This window comes from Varanus komodoensis, unplaced genomic scaffold (genome assembly GCF_004798865.1).
Source record: "Varanus komodoensis strain SLA01 unplaced genomic scaffold, ASM479886v1 scaffold4, whole genome shotgun sequence".
Taxonomy (NCBI): Eukaryota; Metazoa; Chordata; class Lepidosauria; order Squamata; family Varanidae; genus Varanus; species Varanus komodoensis.
In genome coordinates, this window is record NW_025335941.1 from 12,265,125 (window position 1) to 12,287,570 (window position 22,446).

Genomic DNA, 22,446 nt, shown 5'->3' on the forward strand with positions numbered 1-22,446 from the left:
TTTTTCTGTCTAAACATGACTAGGATTGCACCGGAAGCAGCTTTACACTGACAGCATTTCCTTGTTGGTTACCGCAAAACATACACTCATTCTGAAGACAAAGGGGTTGTTTTTATTAGAGTTTTGAGTTACTTAGTGCTGTACATTGACATTGGCTAACTTAAATCAGGTTCTATTTAACTGCTGCAATGATTTGGTGTATATTTGGTGCTTTGTTGTGAAGATCTGTTTAAAAACATCAGGTGTTTAACTGTGGACTTCAAGGCTTGTGTGGGAAAGAGAAGTACATGGTGTTTTGTATTACAAGGTTAGAATCTTGCATCTGCTTTACCTTTCAGTATCCCCCCATTCCTTCCAAGTGTTAAAGATTAAATAGCTTTATTAGTAATTTTACACCTCAGAATACATTTTCTTAAGAAGTGTCATTGAGGTGCCTTTCATTTACAGTGCAATCTTGCATATGTCTATTCAGAAGTAAGTCCCATTAAATACAACAGTTATACTCCCAGTGAGGTGTAAGATTGTAGTCTTAGGATGCAATCCTCTGCATATTAAGACTGAAAAAAGCCTTACAACTGATAGCATTTCCTTGTGTTAACTTGAAAGGGGAAGTATAGAAGGGCCTTGAAAAAGCCTCCAAAGTCATCCACTGCACAGCATTGTTGTTGACTGGATTGATGGTGAGGCCCTTCACTGCCTGGGAAAGGTTGCCAGTTCACCTCAGTCATGGTACCCAGAGCTAAAGTGATGTCTGCTGGAAAAGTAGTGACGATCCCTGAACATAATACAAAGAGCCAGAGTATCTACTGTTTCTTTGTGTTTTAAATTAAATCTTGCTCTTCAGATCAATTTTTGAGGGCAGCTTAAAACAAAATGGTAATTATGACATAGTAATCAGAACAGCAATAAATAAAGTTGCTGTAACCTTAAGAATTGGTGCCTGAGTTAGTTTGTGCTTGTCTCCTCCTCTCAGTTTCTTTTTCTGGCATGTGTTTTTTGATTGTAACCCTGAAAATATGTAATCTCTTGTTCTCAATTAGTTTGTCAGCTAAAACATTCTTAGTGAAGCTTATGAGAATGATAAAAATGCTTTCAATTAAGAGTACCATAAAACTTAGCAACATTAAAATCTTAGGAAGATAAAAAGGGCCGGGAGGGCATTCTGTAAGCAGGGCATTACAACTAAAAAGTTACCTTTTTATTTGGCAAGGACATGAGAACGGCATCTTATCAGAAAGTGTAAGTTGAGTATACAGTTAGAATTGGGTTGGAGTAAGTACTCCAGGTATGATTGTCATATGGAAGTCTGATCCTGGTTAGCTCTGTTGGTGCAAACAGTTGCTGCTGCAACTGATATTGCTTCTATATTCTGCTATACTCTGATGTTTTGCTGATACTATATGCTAAGGGTTTCTGGTTGCAATATGATAGTTGCTGAATAAATAATTTGATGAGTTACTATTTTGCTTTCTTAACCACTGGAAAATTGGTTTAAGTACCTTTTTAGGGTTTTGTGAAACAATTCAGATAACATTGAGGCAAGGTAAATAGTTTCTTATAGAACAGACTCTGCTTTGGAGCAAAATAGTGGTGCTTCTTTAAAGAGGAGTACATTCTGTAAAGCATACTACTTCTTGATCTAAGAATGATAAACTATTTCTAGGTTGTTAGGATTTGTAAATACTATCAGATAATGTTAATTTTAATCCTCTTTGTATGCAAGGTCTTATCTAACAAACATGTGGCTCCAGACCACTTGCTGCAAATTTGCAAGAGGATTGGCCCTGTTCTGGATAAGGAGATTCCACCCAGCATTCCGAGAGTGAACTCATTGCTAGGTGCAGGGAAGCAATCCTTGCTGCGCACAGCAAAAGGTAAATTTTGACTTTTGACTTCAGACTTGTCTTTTAGTCAGGGTTAAATGAGCTGAACATATACTTTAGCCTGTCATGTATATTTATTTTTTTATCTGTTTAGTATTTTCTTCCAATACATAACCAATTTTAAACTCACTCTTCCACAGACACATTGCCTTTCAGTATACTGGTATCTATTCTAGAGCAGTGGTCCTCAAACTTTTTCAATGGGGTTGACGGACGCGGGCTGGTGAGGTGGGGGTGCTTACGGGTGCGGGCCAGTGAGGCAGTGGTGGGCATGTGCTCGGTGGCAGCTTGCTCGCTTGGATATCTCCCTGCAAGTCCAAAAGCATCTCCAGGCAAGCAACCTGCTGCTTGCGCAGGCATGGGGAGTCCAAAACCTCTGAGGTGGGCCAGATAAATGGGAATGGCAGGCCGGATGCAGCCCATGGGCCTTAGTTTGAAGACCCATGTTCTAGAGCATTTAAAGAAAACATCATATGAACACTCACATTCTACATTCATAATGTGGCACCTCTAGGAAAAAACTCTCCCTTTTCCTCTCCCAATGCTTCACATAAATGCAACAGTAGTTCTGTTTGATGTGGAAGAAGTCTCAGGTAGAAATTTATATACTGAGCTGAGAAGACAGTGACATAAAGCTCTCATCTCTTGTATTTTTACTGAGTACCTCTGAGAACTAGGACTGTTTCTTAACCATGGTTAGGGGTTTGAGGAAGAAATTCATATTTGTATAGGCAAACCTTCCACACAGAAATTCTTGTTCTCAGCTGTGATTTAGTTACATGTTCACCAACATTAAGCATAGATGACCTTATTTTCTGGCATGTCCTTTACCAGTGTTTGAAGCCATTAATGAGGCAAAGAGCTGGTGGCAGGAGTATATAGTTTTGAGGGCTTGTTTCCAATTCCTTAATTACTTACAGCTATATCTGTATCAGCCTGTCAGCTCTCCATTCTTAAACATATTGTTCTGCTGGCTGAGGATGTAATGCATGGAACAGGATGTGTCACAGATCTCTTTTGTGCAAGGCTTATCCATTTTCCCATTTATGCAGTATGACTAGCTTAGCCTGCTATAATTCCTGTCTTGTCCCAATTGCTTTCCTTTCCTAGAATGATACATGAAATTTTGGATTGTAGCTATGTATCTTAGTCTTTGGAAGCACAGAACTTTTCAAAAGCAAGGAGTTTATAATTAGAATTTATAGCTTTTTAGAAGAGGAAGTCTTCAGGTTGAAAGAGAGAAAATATTTATAATCTGAAAAATAAGAAGAGGTGTGATACAGCATAAAATTAATATACAAGATCACCCAGTTGGCTGCAGTACGTGACACTATGCGAGAGACTTCTTAGAGTGACTGACTGGATCCCAGTGCTTGAAAGACTTCCAGTTCCAGTATAAAATCAGTGACAATACAATATGATGTAAAGTGCTATCACTATAGTGATTGACCTCCAAATGAAAACTCCCATAACTATTTTGAATACAAAACCATTTATTTAGTTTTTTTTAAATATAAATGTAGCATGCCTGTTATTAACTAGGCTCTTTATAAAAAAGTAACTAATTTACCATCAGCCTGAAGTCTTAAGTAAGAATCCATTGTTTATCTACCTTGATTTGTACCCTGCAGTATATTTTACATGCACAGGACTGCTCCTACAAAGCCTTATAAGTAATTATATGTCTAATAATCATGTCCCATAGATTGCAGAAACACAGTTTGGAAGGGCTCAGTCCTTGCTGCCCTTCACAGAGGAAGACCCCCTGAAATGCCTGTTAATTGTGCTACACTACCAAATCTAGGTAAGATTTTCATTTGTTAGCATACTGTGTTTTCATTGTTCCTCCAACTGGTTTCCTGTTTTGTTTTGCACTGCTACAGCTAGAATGATTAAACCACTAGCTATTATAATGATCTTAAATCAGTCTGATTACTTTTTTAAAAAAATGCATGCTCAATTCTGTTCCAGTGGAAGAAAATTATGCAAAACATTTGACCGGATGTACAAGATCCAGTTCTGCATTCCCAGGAAACATGTATCAGCATATAAAGATGCATAGACGAATTCTGGGTCATCTCTCTGCAGTTTACTGTGTGGCTTTTGATAGAACAGGCCACAGGATATTCACTGTGAGTGTATTAGTAAAATTGTTAATTCTGGTATTTTGTTGAATAGAGGGGTACCTTGGCTCACGAACTTAATCCGTTCCACTACTCTGGTTGCAACCTAAATTGGTCGTGAGCCAAGTCAAATTTCCTCATAAGGTTCAATGTAAATAACTGTAACTATTCTGTAACTATTTTTTTAAATCAGAAAAAATTGAACCAAAGTGACAAAGAACAACAAAGATTGCGGCCATCTCCCACCCAGCCCGAGCGCGATCATGGCTATCTCCCCCCACCCCGAGTACATGTGCGGTCACACTCGTGGAAGGAAAACGGGAGCGATCGTGATCATCACCTGATGCAGAGTTCACAACCTGAGACAAAATTTTTCTGAAATTTCTGTTTGCAACCCAATTTGGTTGTGAACTGAGATGTTTGTGAACTGAGGTACCACTGCATAAGGAAAAGTGAACTGCAGTAGCCTAGTATTACACCAAATATTGAGACTTGGCAATTGCAGATGTTCCGATTGTGCTTCAAGTAAAATAGGGTGGCAAATTTTGTGGTTTGCTTCTGGTAGTATATCAGAACAGTTAAGTGACTTAATAAATATAACAGGTCTTGTCACAGTGTCTGCAACACTTAAAGTACATTCCTGTGGCCACTCGACACTGTCTAGACAGCCATAGAAAATGTTGGAGTTCCAGCTCCAACCTTAGAAATATTTTCCAAGTTCGAAGCTAAAACTCTGACCTTAGAGCACCTGCCCTTGTGGCCAGCATGGTGGTTCTTTCAGAGAAGAGAGGAGTGAGGCTTCACCCAGTATAACTCATCCTAACAGTGCCTCAGCCAAAATCTGCTATCTGAATGGTCTGGAAGGTGAGAGAAGCGCTGGGGCAATCCTCGCCTCATGCTCCTTCCATACTCCATTGGGTGCCTGTAACCGTAACTTCAGAGGACCATAGGCAGCCACATTTGATTGGTGGACTTGCTGTGTTACGAAGTTTTGCCACTAGTTCTGGGTGGATCTAGAATCTGAAAAGAAATGCCTGTTAGGGTGGGAAACAGAAGTTTGCTTCAGAATTCAGGTTGTCCCATCCTTTTCCAGAACCATCACTCATTAGTATTAGAAGAATATTTAACATGGTATACGGGTTAAAGAACTGTTTCCTTTGATTCTGGTTCACTTGCTTTGGTTATTGATTTTGGTGTGTAGAAAATTGGTGTTTGTTTTTATGTCAATACTTTGGGAAGGTAGCAATTATGTTTCAGTTTTATGCCAGTAAAATGGATGAGAATCCTTTGTCTATGACTATAACTGATGAGAAAATGTTGCTCACATGGAAAAATACACCTGTTCTTGTAGAAAGTGGCTTTTGAATTCAATTATCAAAGTAGTTAAGTCAGATTTAGTGTAAAATTTTAATTTAATAATAGCTGTGTTTAGTGTAACAACTTGAGAATTATAATGTGGGAATTATCAGGAATGTAATGACAATTTTTCTATTTCTATCAAGTAGCAATATTTTTTGTTTATCTCATATACCAGCATAGCAAAGTTAATGAATTGTAAACTAATAGGAGCACAGTACTATGCCAAATATGCTGTTGTGTTTGCTTTCTCTCTTACTATGTCTTTATGTTTCGGGTAGACAGATTCATGTAAATGATAAAGCACCAGCTATATTGTAGATTGTTATCTTCTCCACTGTATTTTCTATTCATTAGATATTTATTTCCTTTTTTATGCAGGGGTCAGATGACTGTTTGGTAAAAATTTGGTCCACACACAATGGTCGGTTGCTTGCTACACTGAGAGGTCATTCAGCAGAGATCTCTGATATGGCTGTGAATTATGAAAACACAATGATTGCTGCTGGCAGTTGTGATAAAATTATCAGGGTTTGGTGTCTCAGAACATGTGCCCCAATTGCTGTTCTACAAGGACACACAGGATCGATTACGTCTCTGCAAGTAAGTTCTGCATTAGCTGATGTTCGTGTTTACATATCTAACAGATACATATACTAATGCATGTTTGAACTCTTTCTTTAAATGGCCTTATGGCCCATACCTTGGGTATGTTTGTGCATGCGTCATCTTCACGGAACATAAAGATACATCCAACTGTTAACTTTGAATATGTGCTAGAAGTATGTTTGTTTTTTCCACATAGATGCTTCTTCCTATTGGGCTACACTTCCCAACTCTGTGTATACCACTCTTGCTCACTGTAGTGCCCTCTAGAAGTTTTGGACTAGAACTCCCAGAATGCCTAACCATGGACCTTGTTGCTTGGGACAGATGGGAATTGAAGCTCAAAACATCTGGAGGGCAGCAGCTTGGAAAAAAATTGTGTATACCATGTCAGAGTTGACTTCTGCTTTTTATATTTTAACAATATATCATTGTTCCTAAAGTACAGCATTCTCTGGCTCTGTAGTACAAACACATCACAATTTGATGTGCAATGACTGACAATTAGAAGCTAATCTAATATTTTAAAATACACACTTTTGAATATTTTTATGTAAGGAACATATCAAATTTGGTTAAAATTAAAAACTAATGTTTAGACAGTGCATAAAATTCACTGTTTTGTCATCTGGTTGTTTTAAAATCTACATTGTTTTGTAGTTTAGCCCATTGGTCAGAGACTCCATGAGATACATGGCTTCAACAGGTGTAGATGGAACAGTTTGCTTCTGGCAATGGGATACCATTTCTATGAAATTCAAGTAAGCAACTATCTCCCTCTGCCCAAATACCTTTTTTTTCTGATGGAAATGAAATAAAATGACAAAGTGCTTTTGGCCAAGCATGTTTAATTCTACATTGTAACATGATGAGGGTGTTTAAGGATAGGCTGGACATGAACATGGCATGGTATGTCATGCGTGGAGCCAGCTGGAGCCGGGGGTCAGACTTGATGGCCCGGGAGGTCCCTTCTGACTCACCTTGTTTATATGTTTCTATGTAACACAGGAAAAGATGAACAAGGCTCTAACTAGTTTGTAATCATGTATTTTACTATTGCAATATGCAGCAAAAGAATATAATACAAATTGTACATTTGCAATATGCAAAACTCATTAGTATATTGGAAGTAGGGATTTTATATTTGTAAGATTTTTAAAATTAAGATTTTCATACAATGTATAGCATTGTTTATATATTCCAATCACTCTTGTTATTTTTAAAGTAACCGGCCACTGAAATTCACAGAAAAGCCTAGACCTGGAGTTCAAATGCTCTGTTCTTCCTTCAGTGTTGGTAAGTTGATGCAGTACTGAAACAGAGTGCCTTATGTTCAGTTGATGAACCTGTAAGATCTCTGTCTTCTGATGAAGCATATTTTTTTTTTCATGTTTCCTTCTTAGACATACTTGAACAGCTTTGAGGATTTATACTTTTTTGGCTTAGTCTCATTATTTTAAGTTGTGCTAACTACCTTATCAGCATTCAGCTTTGGGGACTTCTGTTCAAAGAATCTGTACTTGACTGTATAGCACAGTGATTCAGTTCAGTTGTTGTGTTCCTAGTCTTTAGTCCATGTGTAGGAATATTCCATGGACACAGTGTTTATTTCTCCTTCTCACAAATTTATGTTCCTCCTCAGTGTGATATTTGTAGAAATCTGATGTAGCACATAGTTGATCTGCAAGCTAATTAGTTCAGATTTGGATACTGGAGGAGGGAGCATGTGAGCCTTCAGCATGGTCTCAATTTCCAAATTGTGGGATGAAGATCAGGGAAATGCATCTGAATTGAACCAACATCCTCTTGCTAAATAGCAAAGTCACAGATTCCTTGTGGCAGAAGCCACTGTTACTGGATGATTGCAGAATACTTATCTCTTACCAGTGGATATACTAGGTAAAGCTGTTGGGAGTTGTGGGTCAAAACATCTGGAAGGCCAAGCATTTTCTGCTCTTGGTCTACAGAGATTGTGAATATGAACAGATTTAAGATTGATGCATTTTCCACGTTAAAAGGATCAAGTAACAGATGCAGCATGCCTTTTCATTTACTAAACACCAATGGTTTTGTTGTACATCTCTAAGACAACAAATTTAAATATCTGTTTATACATATAACATAAATATTCTACAAACTATGTGCATTTTTGTTCTAGAAATACTTGATTAGGTTCAAATTTAGTTATTTGAATTTAGATTCCATGAAATCCATGTGACAAGTTTGAATTCAGTTTTAGTCCCCATTGAAATTAGTGAGGCTTAAATGTACTTAGCTTGAATACAGTCTATTTTACAATCTGTCAACATTCTAAACTATATTAAAATTTCAGGTGGAATGTTCCTAGCAACCGGCAGTACTGACCATGTTATTAGAATGTATTATTTTGGTTCTGAAACACCTGAAAAAATTGCAGAGTTGGAGAGTCATGCTGTAAGTAATCTAATAAATTTAGAATCAGTTCACTTTGAAATAGGATTATAGCTTCAAATTTTAACATTTCACTGCTGTTACAAAATCTAGCATTTACAGCAATTCATATAATATGGGGTGGAATAAATTTTACTTCAAACAATTCTGTAAAGGTTAATACGATCCTTAAATGTTTATTCAGTAGTAACCTGTTATTGGTGAAACTTGCTTCAATATTCACAAGTATCGATTATGGTTACTTCAGAAATGTATAGAAAATCATTTGTTGCTTATTCAGTTTTGAGTGTAGCTGTTCATCACTGGGGTGATTTTTCAATCAAAAAAATGGAACTAAAGCTGTTTTCTATCTGTCTTGAGCTGGAAGTCAACTTTAGTTTCTCTTTGAAGTAGCTGAATTAGAATCACTACTCACAACAATTACAAAAGTCAAAATGCACCAGTTAATATAGCTCATTCGTGCAGTGTTGAGTTTTTCTTCCCTTCTTTCTGCCCTGATGCCTCCCTTTTCTTTGGCATAGGAGTGTCGTCTTAGTTATATCAACATATTAATGACTATTTGGAATATATTTAAGAAGTTTCAGTTGTGTGAGAAAACCTTAGTTATAAAGTTAACATAATTCTAAAAATCTTACTATTTCTTCTAAAATTGAATGCTTCGCAGAAACACACACTTCATAGGTATAACCTAACTGGATCTTTGCAATGTTACAAATGAAGCAATTTGGAGTAAAGCTTGTAACCAAGTGTGAATTACTGAGCAGGATAAATGCACTTTGTGGACTGTACTTCTTTAGCGTTATTCTACTATAAAGTGTAAAAGTTATGTTGTGAACAGTGTGATTTGTCCTTTCACTATTACATTTAGTACTGAGACTCTTCTCATTGAAATGTCTTGAGAAAAATGGGAAGAAAATTGCTGAGATGATCCACTGTTTGGCAGCTGTGAATAAGGCAAAAATCATTGCATGGGATTTTTAGGAAAGGGATCTGAACACAGCTGTCAAAACAATTTATGGTGCAGCAATAGTTGGAAGTATGTGTATAACTCCAAAGATCCCCATTTTAAAAAATGGACACTGTTGAGTTGGGGAAAGAACATAAAAGAACAACCAGAATGATTAGTGGTCTGGAGCACCAAACAGCTAAGAGGAGACATCATGGAGACATCTAAATTATGCAGGATGTGATGAAATGAATAGAGAGAATTCTTGCATTTTCTCATGCAATAGTAGAGCTGGGCTTATCCAATGAACACAAGAATAGTCAAGCAGAATCAGACCACGGATATAACAAGTCCAACATTCAGTCCATAAGTGGCCAACCATATTCCTCTTGGAAGCCCTAATCAGGACTTGAATGCCATACAAAGACACATTTTCTCTAATAATGAAAATGGAATATAGGTATAATAATTCATAATCATTAATAGGCTTATCCTGTTTTAATTTGTTTTATCTTCCATTAATGTATCTTATGCCATTTTAAAGCCATCCTAATTGGTGACGTTCACAACATCTTGTGGAACTAAACCTTACAGAGTTAAAACTACATTTTTTAACTATGTCCAATGTGAGGAAATACTTCCTTTTATGTCATTTGTCTCCCAACAGTCAGCTCCATGGGTTAACCCTAGGTTCCAGCATTTTGAGACATGGAGGAAAAATCTATCTGTTCACTTGTTTCACACTGTGCATAATTCTGTATACCTTTGCCATATCTTCCTGAGGAGTGTAACTTTCTTGATAACATAGTTGTTCCAACACCTTGATCTATTTTTGGTTGCCCTTTTCTATACCTTTAAAAGTGACTGTAGATTATGGATAGATAAAAGAGATTACTTCATACAATGTATGATTAATTTAAGAATGTGATGGTTTTAAAGGGTGGTGGACAAAATCATGAATATGTGTCTGCTGGTGGCTACTTGTTTTGATGGCTATATGGAACATTAAAGTTCTAAGCCAATATGCCAGTGAGTACCAGTTGCTTGGTAACAACTGTGGGGGAGAGAGCTATTGCCCTGGTTGTGTACTTCCCAGGTGCACTGTGGAAGGTGGTGCCCAGGAAGCTGAACTAACCAGTCATTTGTTTTTATCCAGTTAAACTGGTCCTATATCCATAACTCTCATTCCCTGAAGAAAAATCAGACCCTTACTATGTAAAAATGATCACAGTAGTCTTTAGAATGAAAATTGCTTGCCTGTGCAAAATATTTCGATCACCTAGGTGGCATTGGCTGCATTTATTTTAATGTCTCATTGTCTCTTACAGGATAAAGTTGACAGCATTCAGTTTTCGAATGGTGATGATAGGTATGTTTATAAATCTAAGTGTAAAAAAACTGCACCAATGAGGTTGAAGAAAATCTGGCATTACTGTAATCTATGGGGGAAAGCATTCTTTTATTGAATATTCAGATATTGAACAATGTACTAAAATGTTACTCCACCTTGTCTTTACTTATGGAAAGACTTTTGACCATCTAGATATTGCCAAAATTCCAGTTCCCTTCACAAGAGTCAAGGCTCCTCTTTCCTTTTGTAGCAAGGATGAATGTTTGCAATATATTGTTGGAGAATGCTATTCTTCAAGGTTTTTTAATAGCCTAATGACCAGCTTTTCCTTAACAACTGTCAAATAGTTTTAATCATTGATAATAGGCCATTTTTCCTTGTAACAGAACTGCTTCACAGACTAAGGAGAATAGCTTAACTTCTGTTGACACAAGATGAATTTCCTGTATGTGTTTCCTTCAGTGTAAGATGTGGTATGTGTGTGCAGAAGAAGGCATAGATCAGGGTCCAGTAAAGCACTAGAAATTCAATTCAGAGATGCATTGTGTGGTCTTTATTGAATAATTGAATCATTTGTGGTTTGTGGGGGAAAGACCTTAATGGAGGCATGATGGTTCTATAGGCATAAATATGAATTTGTATCAGAAGCACACCGGCTACCTTCAACAAAAAGTAGTTGTTTGAGCACTTGATTAGAAAGCACTGTACTATAACTATATGTTTGTTTTAAGATGGTGAAACCTAAGTACAAACAGTTAAAGTGGAGGGGGGATAAAAAAAGGGGAGTATAAGCCTGGTTATTTATTAATGCTATTACAATGTGCTACATATGGCAAGATATTTCAGAAACGGAAACCATCACCCTCTGCAAAAATGTTTGAACCAGATGCTACTCAACAATAACATCCTTATAGAAGCCCTATTGGCTGCAAACCTCTAGTCTGGAGGGTGGTGGAAAGCCTTGAACTCACTAGCGTTGAAGATGGTGAATTCTTGCATCACAAAATGGATTCCTCCCCATGCTCATAGGAAATGCTTCAGTATGGTTGGGGGTCAGCCTTTGGAGTAAAGCAGAGCAAACTTTTGACCCTCCAGACTGCAGCTCCCATTTGTTCTAGCTAACATAACCATCCTGGATGAAAACAGTTGCAGTCCAGCATCTGAAGGGCCACTAGATGCCTATTCCTTCTTTGGAAGATAATGTGTTCCAGTCATACTGAAGTTTAAATGTACAATGTGTTTATAGAAAATATTGAAAGATGCTATTTTAAATTTGAATGCAATGCTTGTCTTTTGTATATCACATAGTTTTTTTAACTTATACCAAGGTTCATAAGTGGCAGCAGAGATGGAACAGCCCGAATCTGGCGATTCCAGCAAGCTGAGTGGAAGAGCATTTTGTTGGATATGGCTGACAAATTACCTAGGTAGGTATAGTGTAGTTGACTTGTGCAGTAAGCAAGGAAGGAACTATGAAACTTGCTGCACTTTGTAATCTAGAGGGACCTTCTGGGCACTGTGGTCCAATGAAAAGCCTTCAGTTTGAAGTTTCTGCATAGTTGTGTGAAAATGTGAAGCATGCTTTCAGTCGAAACCAGCCATGATCTTGTATGTTCAGTTGCTTCTAGAAACATGTTTGTTTTAGCCTTTTTCATTTCTGTAACAAAATCCTGAATATAGTCTTAAGCTTGTATTTTAAGAGGCTTAAATTTAAATGTTTTCTTGAGATAGCTGTAATAAATGTAATAACTGTAAATGTAATTTTTGTTTAATGTCTAGATTAGCTGTTCTTAGCACTTTTTATGCGTCATACATGTGGGTTCTGTGTGAATGACGAGCCACATTCAGGAAACTTCAATAGCTAAGGAATTTTTGCCCTCACCTACACCATCCCACAGCTGAAAAACCAGGCAGGTTTCTGCTTATTTTCTCACTTATCTTTTGTGCCTGCCTCTCCCCACCCCCATGCTTGTGGCAGCCTCACTGGAAACATCTCTTCAGTAAGCAAATATCTGCAAACTGCTGAGTTTTATTTTTTCTTCTGTCATTATTTTAGTCTTTTATCTAGGATGATTTTGTGAGCTTAACAGACCTACAGGCTACTTTCTACAAGTCCATCCACAATGGGATATTATCATTATTACATTGCATTTATATCCCACTTTTTTCCCTTTCACCCGTGGATGGCTGTTTTTTCTGACTCTTGTGTCCTTCTCCAACACTGTGCCTGTGCACATTGCTAGGCATTTATGAAACAGGCTAGATGCAGTCAGTCTGACAGATTTTGCTGAGTTGTGGATTTCATCTGACCTGTTGGAGGGGGTCTTGGGTCAATTTTCAGATAAGGTCCTTCCTGTGCATGCAATAATTTGGACTGGAAACATAACCCACCTTTAGGATGAAGCATCTGATGTTTGACATGGTCCGTAGTGAGACCTCTGCTCTGGTGATGATCATGCTGCTTCTGCCACTCTTCCAGATTATCCATTTGTTCTGCAAAACCCATAACTGAGCTTCTCACTCCTAAGAGGCTCCAGATGTCAGTTTTCTACCTAATGTGGTGGTGTTTTTGATCACATTCAGGGTGTGATTCTTCTTGTGATTCTCTTACCCCACTGAAGTCAGCACTTTACATGCTTGACATTTGGTGCAGCATTTTTATAAATTGCAAACAGATCCTTACAGGCAATCTGTGTTTGTTATTGTGGCAATAGCAGAGATCTTACTCCTCCATTTAATGTTTTGCCTTATGGATCATCCATATAATATGGCTCACATATGAGCTGACTGATTTTGAACTAAGTGCCCTAGTATAAGCTCCTTTTACTTGTGCAATAGCTGTTCTGGAACTTTGTAGAACTACAGCCTGGTTGAACCTCTGATGTTCAACCAGTGCTACTAGATAGATGTACTGGCCATTGCTGTTGCTTGTTCAAATGTGTTTTTGTTGATTATGTTGCAACAGACACTTGACTTGGCCACTGGTAAGTTGCTGCTCTTCCATGTGTGGATGCACAAAGACCACAAACGCTGGCAGGTTACTTATGTATACCAGTGGTTATCAGTGGTTATCATACTTATGTATACCACTGGTTATGTATACCAGTGGTTATCTGTGCATTTCCAGCACCTACACACTCACTACTTCAGCTTGATAATGAGGGTTTCTCTTGAACCTTGATGTTCATTGTTGATGCCCTATTGACATCAAAGTTATTTGTATTACATTATGTTTTAATATGGTTCTTACTGTTGTACAACATTCTGAGAACTTATTTGGCTGAATGAATGTTTTAAATAAATAAATAAAGCCATAAATAAATAAATACTTAAAAAATAAAATAAATCTGAAGCTGCAGTGAATTAGTCTCAAGGAACTGAGGAAGTAAGTGGTAACCCACTAGGGATCTGCACACTCGGATAGTGTGGAAGAACTCTAGCTATTCTTCAGCTATAAAAGTTTCCCTGGTGGGGCTTTGTGTAGGTACAGAGCCCATATATGTGAATGTATGCAATTACAGCTAAACAAGCTGTCTTCCTTAATTTCACTTTGTTGTCAGACTTACTATACTTAAAACAAAATTTTAAACTATTAAACCGGTTCAATTTATTTGGTATAGTGGTTTGTGTTCAGAAGAGGATAAATTTATGAAGCCCAAAGTGACCATGATAGCCTGGAGTCAAAATGATAACTTGGTGGCTACTGCTGTGAACAATCATCTACTCAAAGTGTGGAATTCTTACACTGGACAGCTGCTTCATGATCTCACGGTACTCAGTGATTGCTGTTTTCTGAAATGTTTTCTTCAGAAATGGTATTTTATATAGAAATTGGTAGGATATTTTATCATTTAATATCATACCTTAGTATTCTGATATTGTAGTCACTAAAATTAGCATTTCAGCTACATTCTTAACTAATTTATTTGCTTCTGTTCAAAAAGGGGCATGTGGATGAAGTGTTCGTTTTGGAGCCCCACCCATTTGATTCCAGAATTATGTTGTCTGCAGGCCATGATGGCAATATCTTTATCTGGGATATAACAAAAGGCATTCAAATAAAACATTATTTTAACATAGTAAGTATTCATCTTAAATGATTTTTTCAGCAATATGTATAATCCTTTTTTCTTATGTGTCCAACATTTATCCACTTGTTTGTACAATTGCTACCATACAAAAGCTTCCTGACTTATTTGTTCTCCATAAAGCAGTGAATTTTAAAAGGACTAGCTTCATTTAAGCACTTGCCTTTTATAATTTGCTACGAAAAGCTTCTTAAATATCTAGAATATTTATTTATTTCTTAAATATCTGGTCCTCCAAATAGTGTAACATTTTCTAGCGGTTTTAGTATAGGCATGTCACAGTATAGAATGGCCTTAATATAAAGGATTGAGAATACTTAGGAATATAATGAGTTGTTAAGAATGTTATTAAGAAATGAGACACATTTTTTTAAATCAGGCGAGAGTAGCTGTTGAGAGCAGCATTCTGGTAGGACTAATCTTGCAGAGGGTGTGAGGTGCGTGCTAGCAGTGATGAGGCCTGAAGTGAAGGTGGATGGGATCTTCCTCTTTTCCTTTTCTCTCTTCCACTCTAGTGGATTTCTGGTTGCAAGGGACTTCTGAAATTAGGCTGAGGATTGCATTAAACTAAGCCTTGGGTCACAAGTCTGCCCACAACCACATTAATGGAAAATGGGTCAGTTGGGAACAGGCTCTGGCTCAGTGACAGAACACATGATTTGCATGCAAAAAGCCCCCATTAGTCACTGGTATCTATAGGTAGAGCTGACAAAGAATCCAGTGAGTGCCTCTAAGTATAACTAATTCTGAGCTAGATAGACTAATTGTCTGGTTCGGTATACAGCAGCTTCCTGTCTTCCTTTATAAATTGTCAGAATACTTTATACCTCTTTTTGTTTTAATTTAGATTGAAGGACAAGGTCATGGTGCTGTCTTTGATTGCAAATTTTCATCAGATGGACAACACTTTGCTTGTACAGATTCTCATGGACATCTTTTGATATTTGGCTTTGGTTGTAGCAAACATTATGAAAAGGTAAGTCAGTTTAACAACAGTTTTTTCCAGTCAGCATCATCAGTATTATTATTTCTATATGCTCAATAGCTGAAGTGTTCTGAGCAGTGTACAACGGTTGATAAGATAAATTCAGATGCAATATAAAATGGCATAATAAGATGCCCCTAGAAATTTAAACCAAATGTTAACAGTTTAAGCAGCTAAGACAAATTCATACCACTAGGCCTGCCAAAAACAAGTAACAGCAACCCACCCATGTTCTCTTTTGAGAAGTCAAATGCATCAGTGTAGTGGGCAGTTTTACTCTGGTGTCAGATTTGGCACCAGGTGGACCTTGGTGGGGAGATCATTCCATAACTTTGGGGATAGCACACAGAGGGCCCTCCCCAATGTCACCAACTGAGCCTCCCTTGGAGGTGGCATCTGGAGAAAGCTGTTCTGAATTTCATAAACTACAAATAACGTCCATGAATATATTTCATACTAAATTTATCCTGAGCTTTTCTTTTGTGCCATGCATTTGATGTACACTTTCAGGTTCCAGACGTAGTTTGGATATTATTCATTTTCTGGAATGTTGACCGACTTGAGCTTTTTCTTCTGCTTTCACCCTTCATACTTGACAAGAAGACTGGGCTGGCTTATCTGGTTTTGTTAAATCGGTTTCCTATGATGTCTAAATTTGAAAATTCTGCTTTAAATGGTGCCTACAAGCCTGGTTTGCAAAATGGGATCAAACTACGGCTGTTTTCTTAATTAGTTTCATTGTGAATTAAATCATAATAAAAACAAGGAAACTTAAAGAAAATTACAGTGGTATTACTTAAAAACTGAATAGATCTGTTACAATTGATACATATAACGTGTGTATGGGTATCGCCAAAACATATGCATAAGAGAAACATTAGCTATATTACCCCTCCCTTAGTTATCTGGTTTAGATAAGCCCTTGTTGAAAAGATGTGGTGTCTGCCGTACATGGAAGATAGATCCATTGACCCTTCTGTGAAGGATTCCAATGCAGTAATCCATTGATTGGGTAAAGTAGGACTATCCAATTCACTGTTCCTGAGTAAGCCCCTATATAACAGTGGTGGCGAACCTATGATGCGCTTGCCATAGCAGGCATGCAGAGCCCTCTTGACACGCGAGCCAAGTCCATGCCAGCATCACCCCAGCAGTCAAGCATCGGGTAACAGTGCACATAGTGGCCATGCGCATGTTCAGAAAGGAGTAGCGGCGCCAGGCAATGACTTCACGAGCCGTGGCTCATTAGCTGCAACTTGTCCAAGCTTTCATGTGGCTGATCAGTGTGCTGCCAAGGAGATTTGCTTGGACTGGCTGTGAGTTGTTTTTTCTAAACTAAAACCGCAGTTTTCAGGTTTCATTGTAGTGTTGGCACTTTGCGATAAATAAGTGGGTTTTGGGTTGCAGTTTGAGCACTCAGCCTCTAAAAGGTTCACCATCACTGCTATATAATGTTTAGTTACTGATAATACGTATTTATAAACCTGGGTTGTGGGTCAATATATATGGTTATCCTCAGGGCTTTTTTTTTGTCATCGAACGCACCAGAACAGTGTTCTGGCACCTTTTTTTTACAATGAATTTTACGAAGTGATTTTGAATCATAACAGATCAGCAGCAAACATCATTAACATAGTGCCTGCAGGCTGCTTTTGTGTCTGCTATCTGCTATCTGATAGTGAGATAGTGAGGGCGCTGCTCTCCTCTCGGCTTGGGACGCTCCGCTGTGTGTGGGGTCATGCGCTTGGTGCTGGCGACGTGAGTTCTGGCACCTTTTTTTTTTTTTTTTACAAAAAAAGCACTGGTTATCCTTAAAAATTAATTCTAATGAAGAAGACTCTGAAGCTTCAAAAACAGCAACTAGATTCTAGGAAATGTTTCAGTTGCAGATACTGCCATTCAGCTGTAGTTAAGAAATCATATTTAGCAAAGAAAGCAGAAAATGGCAAAAAGATTAAGACAGATAAGCTGTCTTAAGTCTACCTAACTTTTTCTTACTAACTTTTATTCTGGATATTGATGCTGTAACTGTGAGAGGTACCCTAACTGTTTCAGTATGTTGAGAGACCAGTTTATGAATGGTTATTTACCACATGAAGAAGTCTCAGTCTTGGCATGAAAAGAGTGTTCTAGTTCCTTAGTTCTTCAAGTTCCAATAAACCAGTTTGTATTATCTCTATGGTGGCTGGTTTATTTGAGGGTTAAATTGCAGTGATCAAGTGAAGTAAGTCAGTGTGTTAGAGCAGCAGCTGAAGTTTTAGTTGTGATCAATAGGATGGGTTAAAATTTAATTGGAAAGGTTGGTTCTGAGGAGTATTTTTTGAAGTCACTTTTGATGTGAATGTAATACTAAATAAGGTTTATTTTACCATCCTCAAAGGTAAGCTTTTTTCCTTTTTAAGTGTTTGGTTGTATTAAATTTATAACTTTCAATAAACTAGTAAAAGCTTTTGTATAAAAGCTTGGTAAGATACGTATTTAAAATACTGTATCTTTTTAACATAGGAAAGAACTTAACTATTCTTAATGATGTGTTACTATACTAGGACTGTTCCTTGTTTAAAATGGAATATTACTCAGTATTGGGCCCACTGTTGTCAAAAATTAATTGAACGCATGCATTGTAATAAAACATATTGAACCCACATTAGTCCTACATGTTCAGTCTGGATTTGGCAAGGTCATACAAAATGGTCACTCTGAATCTCGCAGATTTTCAGTAGGGAATTCTGTTAGTGGCTGAAATATTTTTGAATATTTGAAATATGGGCAATGAAAATGGAATAAAGGAAGAAGTGGGCCTCTAGCAGATGCTAGAAAGCAGTAGCTTGGAAAACATACCTTTGAGCTGTTTTGCTGGAATGGAATAAAACATATGAAGATTCTTTGTCCTGAAGAAGACTTAGAGTAAATACGTTGCATATTCCTCACAGAGCAAATTATAGCTTTCTAGCACCAGGTCTACTCTTTCCTTCATTCTTCTGAAATTGAACTTACTGTTAATGTGTAAGGTCTTTTTTTCTCTCCTTCGGAGTTGATTATATGTAAGCTTAATTTCTTTCTAGATTCCTGATCAGATGTTCTTCCATACTGACTACCGACCACTGATTCGCGATTCTAACAATTATGTCCTAGATGAGCAAACTCAACAGGCTCCTCACCTTATGCCCCCACCATTCCTGGTAGATGTGGATGGGAACCCTCACCCAACAAAATACCAGCGGTTGGTACCAGGGAGAGAGAATTGTGCAGATGAGCATCTGATACCTCAACTGGGATATGTAGCAACAAGTACGAATAATGGCAGTTTTCAGCCTCTAGTTCTAAATCTCACTTCAGTATCAGAACATATTATAAAGAAATAGGTGTAAATCTATAATTCAGCTTTCAAGTAGCTGTACTGTTATTTATGCACTTAGATTATGCAGTTTTAGTTATTTTGTTCAACACAGTTTGGTTCTGTAGAGCTTGCTGAGTTCTCAGCATTCAGTTCCTGAATACTGAGAACTTGTAGAAATTTGTTTAACTCAAATTTGTTTAACTTTGTTAGGCAAATAGTTGGAAGCTGAGCCGGTTACCCACCCAATATTTTTCCAGTTAATTTATTTACAATGTGTTTTTTCCCAAGTTTTGAGGTAGGTACCAATTGAGCCTCAAGTCATCAAAAATTAAAAATGTAGTTTGAAGATTACATTTAACTCCAGCTATTTTCTTGTAGGTTTCTCTCTTTAAATTGTTAACCTAACCTCTAAAGTGCTTTTTGAACTCAGAAATTTAAAGAAAGACTAAAGGGAAAAATTAGGTACATTCATCTCTCCAGATTTTTGTTATAGCTTCTAATAGCCTCAATTTCTCATTCGTACAATGAAATATTGACTCACCTTTCATGGTGGTTGGGAGGGCAAATGAAAATGATTGTAAATTACTTTGTATACTAGGAAAATAATTTTATAGATTAGGCTTCCACCTATCCAAAGCCATGCTGACAAGAGTCAGGTAGGGTTGGGAAGAATGATGGAGAATTTTTTTCCTCCATTCCTCCTTAAAAACAGACAGACAGCTGTAAAAGTTCCTGGGACCATATAAATGGCTAAACGGCTTGGGAACCTGTGAGGGGAAGCTATACAATCCTGAAGATCTGAGTTTCTCCTCTTTCCTCTGTTATCTGCTCACTGGAATGCCCCCTTTTCAACTTGACAAAGTTATCCAAGCTTGCTTTTCCCACTTTGAAAAGCAACTGCCATGCTGCTTTTCATGGCATCTGTGAGGAAAGGGGGATCTTCGATTGCCCCTTCCAAGGTTAATAGGGAGAGTCTGTGGGCTCAGAAGGTGGAATCTGAAATGTCCTATGGTTCTGTATATTCTTTCCCAGAGACCATTGGATTGATCTTATAGTATAAGTATGAGTTGAAATGATAATAGGATCAAAAGTTTTAACAGTTGTACTTCATTCTAATATGGTTAAACACGTATTACCTTTTGCTTTTAAATGTTGCAAGTTGATGGAGAGGTTGTGGAGCAAGTAATCGGTCAACAGACTGCTGATCAAGATGAACAAGGACAGGAACCCAGCATACTTGATGGCATGATTAGGCAGCTACAACAAGAGCAAGACCAAAGAACTGGTACAGATCAAGACATTCTATCACCTGGACCACAAAACATTGAAGGAACACCTAGAAGAGGTCAGTGCTTACTTTGAACACTAGAGGGAAAATGAAAGTGTCTACTGTTTATTAGTACCTATCTTTAATTTGGGCACAGTATGCATACTGATGTGCCTTACTGAGGTCTTGGTGCCTCTTTATTTATCTAAAAACCAAATGTACAATTTACTCTCCCACAAAACAGCTCACATTTGTAGAAACAACCTGATCCAGTCTGTAAATATAATTCTTAAATCCAGTCAGAAAAGCTAGCATATACTGCAGATGAATTTAGTGCATTCTGTTACAGTTAAAACTGTTTCTTCATGCTGCTCAGAAAGGGATCAGCTGAATTCTTTATTATTAATTCCTTTCTAACATTGCCATAAGGTTTATTATATTTATATATATTATATGTTTGCACTGCCCATCAGCCCAAAGGCTCAGTGGGTGGTTTACAAAATCAAAATACAATTATAAATATAGCACATAATAAAATCATTATAACAACACAATATTCTATACTAGAGTATTATAGCCACTACGGCTCAATCAAACTAAAACTGAGTTGAATATAAATATAAACAATGGGAATAAAAATTTAATTATTAGAATACTGGAAAAATAAAACAAAATAAAATTGTTTTCACCTGGCACCAAAAGAAACAAAGGGTGTCAGGCACACCTCTTACAGAGATGATTCCACAGGTGGGCAATATAGGAAGCTGGATACTTTTTATGGCTTTTGGGTCTAGAGCGTTCCCTAAGCCACCTAGAATGGTGCCTTAAATATTCTTGTTTGTTTCTGGTGACTCTGGAGTACACTCTTTCTCTCAAAGTGGGAGAAAGAAGTTTTGTTTTGTGATCTTATTTTTCCTTTGTTACATTCATTTCTAGTATTCTTGTTTGGTACTGAGCTAGTTCTATACTGGATTCTTGCTCATAAACAGTTGTAATTAGGTTTAGTATTTTTAATTTATCATTTCATTTTTAACTGGTTTTTTTTTTGCCTTGTGTGGTTTTGTGATTTTTTTTGTCTAGTTTTAAACATTCTCCACTAATTTTATGTGGATTAATTTGCATCTGGATTTTATACACTATATCACAGAAGTGAGTACACCCCTCACATTTAGTAAATATTTTATTATATCTTTTCATGTGACAACCCTGAAGAAATGACACTTTGCTACAATGTAATGTAGTGAGTATACAGCTTGTATAACAGCGTAAATTTGCTGTCCCCTCAAAATAACTCAACACACAGCCATCAATGTCTAAACCACTGGCAACAAAAGTGAGTACACCCCTAAGTGAAACTGTCCAAATTGGGCATTATTAGCCATTTCCCCTCCCCGGTGTCATGTGACTCATTAGTGTAACAAAGTCTCAGGTGTGAATGGGGAGCAGGTGTGTTAAATTTGGTGTTATCGCTCTCACTCTCTTATACTGGTCACTGGAAGTTCAACATGGCACCTCATGGCAAAGAACTCTCTGAGGATCTGAAAAAAAGAATTGTTGCTCTCCATAAAGATGGCCTAGGCTATAAGAACATTTCCAAGACAATGAAACTGAGCTGCAGCACAGTGGCCAAGACCATACAGCAGTTTAACAGGACAGGTTCCACTCAGAACAGGCCTCGCCATGGTTGACCAAAGAAGTTGAGTGCACGTGCTCAGCATCATATCGAGGTTGGCTTTGGGAAATAGATGTATGAGTGCTGCCAACATTGCTGCAGAGGTTGAAGGGGTGGTGGGTCAGTCTGTCAGTGCTCAGACCATACGCCGCACACTGCATCAAATTGGTCTGCAGGGCTGTCAACCCAGAAGGAAGCCTCTTCTAAAGATGATACACAAGAAAGCCCACAAACAGTTTGCTGAAGACAAGCAGACTAAGGACATGGATTAGTGGAACCATGTCCTGTGGTCTGAGGAGACCAAGATAAACTTATTTGGTTCAGATGGTGTCAAGTGTGTGTGGCAACAACCAGGTGAGGAGTACAAAGACAAGTGTGTCTTGCCTACAGTCAAGCATG

The 22,446-nt window shown here is 37.6% G+C and overlaps 1 protein-coding gene across 12 annotated transcripts in view; it reads left to right on the plus strand.

Moving 5' to 3' along the window:
- BRWD1 (bromodomain and WD repeat domain containing 1) overlaps positions 1–22,446 on the plus strand; it is a 149,989-nt gene that overhangs the window by 1,429 nt on the left and 126,114 nt on the right. For 9 of the 12 annotated variants that reach the window (XM_044442262.1, XM_044442256.1, XM_044442257.1 and 6 more), the window contains exons 5-18: positions 1,724–1,874; positions 3,589–3,687; positions 3,855–4,015; positions 5,744–5,965; positions 6,629–6,729; positions 7,194–7,264; positions 8,301–8,401; positions 10,673–10,713; positions 12,024–12,122; positions 14,316–14,466; positions 14,640–14,774; positions 15,631–15,759; positions 18,834–19,059; positions 20,268–20,453. In XM_044442262.1, coding sequence (XP_044298197.1) covers positions 1,724–1,874; positions 3,589–3,687; positions 3,855–4,015; positions 5,744–5,965; positions 6,629–6,729; positions 7,194–7,264; positions 8,301–8,401; positions 10,673–10,713; positions 12,024–12,122; positions 14,316–14,466; positions 14,640–14,774; positions 15,631–15,759; positions 18,834–19,059; positions 20,268–20,453 — 1,873 coding nt within the window. Of the gene's footprint in view, positions 1–1,723; positions 1,875–3,588; positions 3,688–3,854; positions 4,016–5,743; positions 5,966–6,628; positions 6,730–7,193; positions 7,265–8,300; positions 8,402–10,672; positions 10,714–12,023; positions 12,123–14,315; positions 14,467–14,639; positions 14,775–15,630; positions 15,760–18,833; positions 19,060–20,267; positions 20,454–22,446 lie in introns of those variants that run through there. The other 3 variants (XM_044442265.1, XM_044442264.1, XM_044442263.1) reach the window with 3 other exon arrangements.